At 38.7% G+C, this 9,472-nt stretch overlaps 1 gene segment (V, D, J or C); it reads right to left on the bottom strand.

Moving 5' to 3' along the window:
- Window positions 1-1,276: 1,276 nt before the first annotated feature.
- LOC119621610 (T cell receptor beta variable 13-like) lies at window positions 1,277-4,443 on the bottom strand. The segment is given in 2 exon segments: window positions 1,277-3,593; window positions 3,704-4,443. Coding segments are annotated over 2 exon segments (474 nt in total).
- Window positions 4,444-9,472: the final 5,029 nt, after the last annotated feature.

Below are 9,472 nucleotides of genomic sequence, written 5' to 3'. Positions count from 1 at the left end.
ATTTACAAGTATAAAATTTCTGTAAGATATACATTAATGGCCTCAGTTTACAAGTGACAAAACTTAGCCGAATGTTTTTCAAGTCACTGACCCAAGGAATCAGAATATGAACCACTGAGGTCTCCTCATCTCCAAGGAACCTTCCTCTTTAGCATGTAGCCTCCCACGTGAAAGATGTTATTCAAATGATTTGTGTCAGATGCATTGTTTCTAAAAGGGACATTTGGGTCAATGTCCAATGTTGAAGGTATCTTCCTCTACCAAAATGTATAGGGTGGAGTAACTTCAAGCATAGGTTGAAAGTTAGTATGGCCTAGGTGTGAGTCCAAGTTCAATATTTGTTAGCTGTACCTCCTTTAGAAAATTATCTAAATTCTCTAACAGTTTTTTACCTGTAATATGGGAGTGAATTGTTCTCCCTTATGAAGTTCTTAAGAAATTAATTGAAATAATGTACTTCGTATATGGCCCACAGAAAATGGGATTAACAGTATTGCTTGTTATTAGCAATCAACAAGGGAATTTTCTATAAGTTCACATAAAAGAGGTAGAATTAAGTTGGTCTCTGTCCACTGCGTACTTGCATATGCATCTGCAAATGGCACGTCATACACTTGGTAGCTGCTGTGCTGGTTGTTGTACATGTGCACCCAACGTTCCCCACAACCCACTCTCGCCTCCCTGCCCTGTACTGCCCTGGGCTGTGCCCCTGAAGACTGATTTCAGCAAAGGGTGCTATCCAAGGTTTCAGCTGGGCTTTCCAATGGCAGACACCAGCTGGACACTGAAGGGTAGTGAAGAGAGAGTTCAGCATATCTGCGCTTCCCCTTCCTAGCTTCTGGTCCTGAGTTCCTCCCTCTGGGAAACTTTTCTCATTACTTGCATGCACCTCCAGGAACACAGCATTTCCCTCCCACCTCTTTCTCCATAGGCCCAGGAGTTGTACTGGCTTCTCAGTGTGCTGGAAACCCCTGGTCCCTCCAACACTCCTTGTGTCCCTAAGTCTGTTTATCCCTCTGAACACAGTCCTTTGATTAAATTGTTTTCACTTCAGCCTTTTTGAATGTGTCATCTGTTCCACGCCAGAAAACTGACTGATTCAAATGACTCTCATACGTTGTAAATGCATGTATGAATAATTAGGAATATATTATCTTGCCAGACTTTAGACTTCTTAAAGACAAAATGTGTAATTTGAAAAATTACATCTCATTTTCTGTATTCCAAGGAAATTTTTAACATGATAGGTATTCCAGGAATATCTACTGAATAAATTAACAAGTGAACAACAACTAAATGACAACAGCAAAACTATATATATACATGTAATAAATTTTCATGGACAAGTTGACAGAAAATATGAAATTTATTCCCCTGCTTTCCATTTCTCTGCTGCATAGCTGGGTGTGCTGATGCTTGTCTATGGCACTGAGTACCCTTAAATGTCCTCCAACAATCTCTCTCTCTCTCTTATTGCAAGAGCTAGAAGACTTGAAAATACATGTCCCAGATTCTCCTGAGAGCAAGTTTCTGAAAACAGTTTTGCTTCCCCCAGTAAGCTATACTTGTGGAAAAGTTTGAAGCAGAATAAAGACTTTTATCTGACAGCAACAGACAGGTGGATTTGCAACGACCTCTGGATACGTTCTTGTGAATCCGCCTTTTGGTCACTGCAAGACCACTGTGACTCTCAGCTATTTCCAGTAGTCCCTGACCTGGGCAAAAGTAGCAACTTCAGCCTTTCTGATCACTAGTGGTGGACCTGAGGGCAAGCTTCAGCGTTCTGAGAACCTCCCACTTCTCAGCCTTCCAGTGGTTTATAACCACTAATTCCCTGTATTAACTCGTATTCTCCTTGGAATTTCTGGAGGATTCTGTTTCCTTGACTGAACCCTCTGATGTATTAGAAATGCCCCTTGTCACTATACGTCTATATTAGGACATATTGTAGCCCCATTCTATATGGAACTAAGACAGGACAAATATTCTCTAGCTAGAAGTTGTATGTCCTGGAGGTTGGCAGGTCATAAGCCATAGTAACCACATTCCATAATATGTGACCCTCTTCTACTGCTTGGCTAGTCTTGAGATGGAAGAATGGTGCTTTGCTGTAGCTCCTTGACCAAGGCCCAGGAAACACTATAGAATTTTAGAAGTTTTATTTTGGAGGCATGGAGTCGTAGGTTTGGATCCTGGCTTTGATCCTTAGAAATACGAAATACTGGAGAAGTTCATGAGGCACCGCTCCGTATCTATAAAATAGTACACTGAAATCTTCTTCATTTTTAAAGTGGATATACTAATGTCTATCTTTGCATTAAAACACATAAAGTCAGGAGGATCATTTGAGGAGTTTGAGACTAATCTGGACAACATGACAAGGCCTCATCTCTACAAAAAATAAAAATTAAAAAAAATAGCCAGGCAAGGGGACACGTCCCTACAAGTTGATGTTTCCCTGTAGTCATAGCTACTCAGGCAGCTGAGGCAGGAGGATTGCTTGAACCCAGGAGCTCAAGGTTGCAATGAGCCATGATCACACCACTGCATTCCAGTCTGGGTGACAGCGTGAGACCCTGTCTCAACAAAGAAAAAAAAAAAAAGTGCACTGCTATGATTTGACTGTGTTCCTAAATAATTTATATATTGAAAACTTGGTTCCCAATGCAGCAGCATTGAGAAGTAGGACCTTTGGGAGGTGACTAGGTCTTAAGGACTCTGCCCTCGTGAGGGTTAATCCATTCATGGATTAATGGGTTATAGAGGGAATGGGTAGGTTATCATGAGAGTGGGTCTGTTATAAAAGCCAGTTTGGCCATCTTTCATGAACCCCCTCATATATGATGTCCTGTGCCACCTGAGGACTCTGCAGAGTCCTCACCAGCAAGAAGATCCTCACCAGATGTGGGTCCTTGACCCTGGACTTCCCAGCCTCCAGAGCTATAAGAAGCAAATTTCATTTATTTATAAAATACCCAGTCTCAGGTATTCTGTATGGCAACAGAAAACACACTAAAACACATGCCCATATGTTGGCACAGAGTACGAGCTCCCACCACTTGCTAGGAATTAAAAAGTACTGGCTAAGATGTGAGAACTTCCAGTGAGTCCAGAGCCCACAAGTGCAGGAGCTCTCACTGAGCTCAGCAGGACAGGGGAAAATGTTTGAAAAGAACTAGAAGCATCTCTGGGGCTTGGCTAAAGTTGTGTGGCAGCCCCCACCTCCTTCTCCCTGTTACATCCCCAGCTGAGACAGGAGGGTTTGGGTACAGAAAGCCAGTAATTCTGCAGGGCTGTGCCTAAGCTGCTGGCACAGAGGTACACGGCTGAGTCCCCCAGCTCCAAGGAGCTCATGTTCAGTTCAGAATGATAGTCACTGAACTGTTGAGCTGAGAATCGATCAGGGATGCTCCCTTTATCTCTCTGCATCTTTTCATAAAACGAAATGAGGAACTGGGGGCCCTGACCTGGACCCTGCTGGTACCAGTAGACAGTGTCGTGTTCAGGGATAGGATAGCATTGCAGAGTGGCTGTTTCCCTCTTTTCTTTGATCAGGTGCCTTGGGGACTGGGTGACTCCAGCAGCCACTGAACCTGTGGAGGAAGGAGACAGAAGCTGAAGACTCAGCTCAGGAGAGTTTGATACTTCAGCAACAATTGAATGCTATGGATGCAGGGATGTCCCACCTGTATTCAGGACTCACCTGTCCCCAGGAGACAAAGCATGACATGGCAGAGGAGCCTGGTATTCCAGGCAGAGTCAGGCAGGTCAGGACTAAGCATCTCCCTTTTCAGGGTGCTGGTTTCCTGGGGTGAGAAAGCAGGGCTTTTGCTCCTCCTCACCGTTTTTTGGAGGTTTTTACTGTGATGTCACTGTTCTGATGTCACCATCCTGTAGGCTCCCATAGGCACCCTGTACTCCAGGACTAGCTCGGTTAACTCAGGCTTGCCCCCTTCCTGTCCAGCTTCCTGCAGGGCAGGGGAAGCTAGCTGCGCTGAGCAAGGGGTCGGGGGCAGGCTTCCGGGCAGACAGCCATCCCCACAGCTTCTGAGATCTTCATCTGAGACAGATGCTCCTTTGTCTCTGCCTGGCTTGGGTTATCCAGGCTGCCCTGCTGAAACCCTCCCCACACTCCCTGTCAAACTTAGGCACCTAGAGAGGTCACATAAGGCTGCAGTTCATGGCTTCCTGTCATGACAAATACACATGCATAACGGTTGATCTGATAAGGCTATGATTAACTCTTCCTGTGCCAGCACTACCTCCGGTTCATCTAGTAATATCCCTGATACAGAGACGAAATCAAGACTGTCTCCCTTAACCCTCTCTCTCCCAGACAGCGCTATCAGTGACCCACTCAGTGGATCCACAGTGCCCTCAAGTGGCCAGTGTGTAGTCACTATGATGAAGCTCTAAGGACTCTGACTCGGGAGGCTGGGTGCTTCCAGCTCTTGCTGATTTCAGGTTTACCTGCCTCAAACTCAACTTTTGCACACGGTAGTGAGGGAGAAGCAAATGTTTTTCTAAACAAGAAACAAAACTTTTACATTTTAATTTAAATTTTAAATTTCATCAAATAATGGTGTAAGAAAGGAGATATCAGCCAGTCGTTAAATGCCAGCTGCCATAGGAATGGGGTGAGACCTGGGCAAAGCATTCCCTTCAACCAAAGGTGATTCCTGGAGGCAGCTGACAGTGACCTGCTATCAGCGAAACAACCACCTAAGCTGGAGAAATAAGCACATTAGTCTCATGAAAAGAAACTGCCTACTTATATATCTTTTATTTTTTTAATACTCTAGTCAATTTTTTGTTTTTAGTGAATTGTCTTCTTTATGATTGATGTGTAGGAATTCTTTATAATATGAATCCAGCCCTTTCTCAGATTACGTTTATCTTTTTAAAATAAATTTTGAAGAACTTTTTGGGATTTGCATAAAGAACAATTTGCTTTTTTATGGTTAGAACATTCTTTTGTCCTTAAGAAATCTTTGCCTACCCCATGATCATGAAGAGAGCTTGCTATGTTTTCTTCCAGAAGCTTTGGGTTCTAGTTTTTCGATATCTGGGATTTTTTTGTGTCTCTTACTAATTTTTGTTTATGGGAAGGGTCAGCAGTTGTCCTGTAAAGGGTGAGATAATAAATTTTTTAGTTTTGTGCATCTTGCGGTATTTGTGTTGACTCCTCAACTCTGCCATTGTAGTGCAAGAGCAACCATTGACAATATATACATGCATGACTGTGGCCATGATCCAACAGAACTTCATTTATGTTTACTGAAATTTGAATATCTTATATTTTTATATGTAACAATTTTTACTTTTTTAACTTTTTTACTTCTTTAATTTTTGCTTTTTTAAAGTATTTTAAAAATGTAAAATTATTGTTAGTTTCTGAGCTATATGAAAACAGAGGCCAAATTTGGCCCCGAGGCCATAATTTGCCCACATCTGGTTTATGGAGTGAGATAAGGCTAGAGATTCATTATTTTTCCCTATTATGACATTTTTCTAGAACTATTTGCTAAAAAGACTATTTTGTCCTCTTTTTGCTGTTTTTAGTATTTGATCTGGGAATTACAATATGCATCTTTGACTTATCACAGTTTGCTTGCAAAAATATTCTCCTATTTAACCATGGGATGTCATAAATGTCCTTTTTTAGGGGAAGAAAATTTCTTATTACTTTGATAACAGTTTTCATCAAGAAAGGATGTTGAATTTTATCAAATGTTTATCTATAGATAGCATATAGTTTTCATATTTTTAGTACAGATAAGGTAAATGACATAGTCTGTTTTTTGAAATGTCCGACCAACACTGCGTTACTGAGATAAACCCTACTTGACCGTGTTGTACTATCCTTCTTACATATTGTTGGATTCTCTAGGCTGTAATTGTAAAAGGATCATTGAATCTGTGTTCCTGAGAGATAATAGTAGCTTTCTTGGAATCTCTTAGTCTCATTTTCGTATCAGGATAGTTCTGGCCTGAGAATGAATAGAAAATTATCCCCTGTCCTTCAGTTTTCCTCTCAGTCCTGCTTTGGCAGCATCCTACCAACTTTGATATATTTTTATATTTGTTCAGTTTAAAATAATTCTTTTGAACATTCTCAAACATTTTATGCATATATAGCAATTTCCTTAAAATAAATTCATTAAACAAAAAACATCTCTGAGTCAAGGACTGTTAGCAATTTTAACTCTTTTGACGTTTGTTGCTAAATTATTAGACAAAAAGGATTTTACAATTTACTCTCCCCCCAAAAAAGGAAGGGCTGGGCCAGGCACAGTGGCTCACACCTATAATCTCAGCACTTTGGGAGGTTGAGCCAGGTGAATCACCTGAGGTCAGGAGTTCGAGACCAGCCTGCCCAACATGATGAAACCCCATCACTGCTAAAAATATAAAAACTAACCGGGCATGGTGGTGGGCGCCTGTAATCCTAGCTACTCAGGAGGCTAAGGCAGGAGAATTGCTCTAACCCAGGAGACAGAGGTTGCAGTGAGCCGACACCGTGCCACTGCACTCCAGCCTCAGTGACAGAGTGAGACTCTGTCTCAAAAAAAAAAAAAAAAAAAATCTCATTTATCCATTTATCTTCATTCTCACCAGTATTTGGTCAAAAAGAAAAAAAAAATGACCAAAAGATACTATTAAAATAATTGTAAATTATCTTTTATCTTTTGATTTATTCTTTGCCTTATGAGTTATTTAGAAAACTATTATCTAATTTTGAAATATTTAGGACTTTTCCAGAAATCTTTCTCTTATTGATTTGTAATGAAGTTTCACTGTGACCAGCAAGCACACTTGGTTTGACGTGAATACTTTTAATGCATGGATGCTTGTTTTATGGCCCAGAGTACATAGTCCATGCTGGCACACAGTCAGTGCGCACTCCAAGAGAACATGTATTCTGCTGCTATTGGATGAAGTGTTCTGTAAACGTCAATTAAGTCAAGTTGGTTGTTGGTGTAGTTCATATCTTCTGTATCCTTACTCGTCTTTGTTTTTGTCAGCTCATTAAACCAGTTACTAAAAGAGGGGTATTGAAATCTCTGATTGTAATTGTGGATTTGTCTAATTCTCCTGGCAGTTCTGTTTTTGCTTTGGTATCTTGAAGATCCATTTTCAGGTACATAAGTATTTGATTGTTAAGACCTCTTGATAGACCAATACTTTTGTCATTAGGATATGACTTTCATTATCTCAGATATTCTCTGCTTGAAATTTATTTTGTTTGATATTAACATAACTACTCTAGCTTTCCTTTAATTGGTGTTGGCATAGTACATCTTTTTCCATACTTTTATTTTTTCACATTCTGAGTCTTCATAGTATTCTGATAAGCAACATATAGTTGTTTTTTGATATTATTTAATGATACTCAATAGTACAATCTGTGCTTTTAGACTATTTAGATTTGATGTGATTGTTGATGTGGTTACTTTTGTGTCTATCATCTTCTATTTGTTTTCTATCAATCCCATCGCTTCTATATTCCTTTTATCTTTTTATGTTGTTTTTATGGATTATTTGAGCATTTTTATAACTCCGTATTGTGTTGGCTGTGTTTTGTCATCTTAGTGGTTGCTCTGTGATTTTCAGTATGCATCTCTACTTTAACACAGTCTACCTTCAAGTGACTTCACTCAGATTATGGAAACCTTCCAAAGATACATGTGTTCATTTATTCCTCACCTGTCTTTATGCTAGTCTTGTTATAGATTCACTTTTGCGTATATTAGAATCCCTGCACTGTGTTGGAATTATTTCAGTGTAAATAGCCAATTATCCTTTAAAGAAATTTAAGTTTAAAAATTTGCTTTTGGGACTCTAATTACATATTAAGCTACTTAAAATTGTCCCTCAGTTTACTGATGACCTCCTCTTATTCTCCGTATTTCATTAAGAATTGTTTATGTTATTTCTTCAAGTTTATTAATATTTTATCCTGTAATGTCTAATCTGATGTTAACTTCATCCAGTATATTTTTCATAACAGACATTGTAATTTTTATCTCTAGAAGCTTCGTTTGGACCTCATTATGCCTTTCCCCATCTCTACAAAACTTCAAACTTACAGACCAGAGTTACAATAACTGTTTGACTTTCTTTGTCTGCCAATTTGTCATTTCTGAGTTGGTTCCTATTAATTAATCCTTCTCTTTGTTATGGATCCTTTTTTCATGCTTCTTTGCAGGTCTGTAATTTTTGATTGATGCCAGATATTTTGTATTTTATATTTTTGGGTGGTAGATATTTTTATATTTCTATTAATATTTTTACCTTTGTTCTGCGATGCACTTAAGTCAGTTGGAAACAAACAAAAACAAAAACAAAAATCCCAGCAGTTGTTATCTTTTTCTTGAATAATTTGGCAAGCTGATTTTAAAATGTATATGGAAAAAAAGTGTCAAGAGTGCTCAAGAACACTTGATAAAAAGGAACAAAGCTTGAGAAATTATTCTACCGGATATTAAGAATGAGGATGAAGCTGTAGTAAGACAGTGTATTATCAGTGCAAGAACTGACAGAACAGACCAATGTAACAGAATAGAGACCTGAGAAAAAAGGCCACACATGTATAATGACTGACTTATGACAAAAGTGGTATTACAGGGTGATGGCGAAACTATTACCACTGAACAAATAGTATTGGGTAAATTGAATAATCATTTGGAAAAATAAAACTTGACTTCTTCCTCATATCACGTGCAAAGAATTAATTCCAGTTCGATTGTGAGTCTAAGTGTGAAAAGTGGAAAATATAAAGATTTTAGAAGGAAATATAAGAAAACATGATCATTTTGAAGTAAGCAAGCATTTCCTAAAGTGGACACCAAAATACAAAACACTAACTGAAACAGGAGAAACATGGAATGATTATCACTTAAGAACTTCTGTTTATCAAGAGAAACTATTAGTAGAGGGAAAAACTAATCTACTTAGAGAGAGAGAGAAAAATTTTCCATCCAAAACTCTTATATACCTCTCATGGGAATGTAAATTGGTACATCTTCTTTGGAAACCTCAAAGAATCCTACGTAGTTGATATAATTTTATTCAGGTCTTCTTTGAATTGTGTCCTTTTAACACCTTCCCAGATGGGATTTATCTTATGAAACCAATCTCAATTTGTATTTCTATTTTTTTTTAAGTTAGACTGGAGAAGAAGGAAATTAAACACAGAATGACTACAAGATTTTCAGAAGGAAAAAAGCGATATATAAACCTGAGTTAATATGTATTATTGTGTGTAATAGTTATTTCTGAATAATTGATTTTGATGGAAATTCTTACTAAATATTCCAATTTTCTTCCAAGGGTGGTAGCTGTAAATGGTCTTAACAGTGTTTGCTTTTGGCTTCCCCACTCCTTAGCAGATTGTAGGTCTGAGTTGGTGACCACGTGGTAACAGTAGTTTAATATGAATGTGCTGAAACTTCATAGTTCTATAAGAGAA

Source organism: Chlorocebus sabaeus, chromosome 21, assembly GCF_047675955.1.
Source record: "Chlorocebus sabaeus isolate Y175 chromosome 21, mChlSab1.0.hap1, whole genome shotgun sequence".
NCBI lineage: Eukaryota > Metazoa > Chordata > Mammalia > Primates > Cercopithecidae > Chlorocebus > Chlorocebus sabaeus.
The sequence above is the reverse complement of the archived record's forward strand: the minus strand, read 5'-3'. Positions and strand labels throughout refer to the sequence as shown.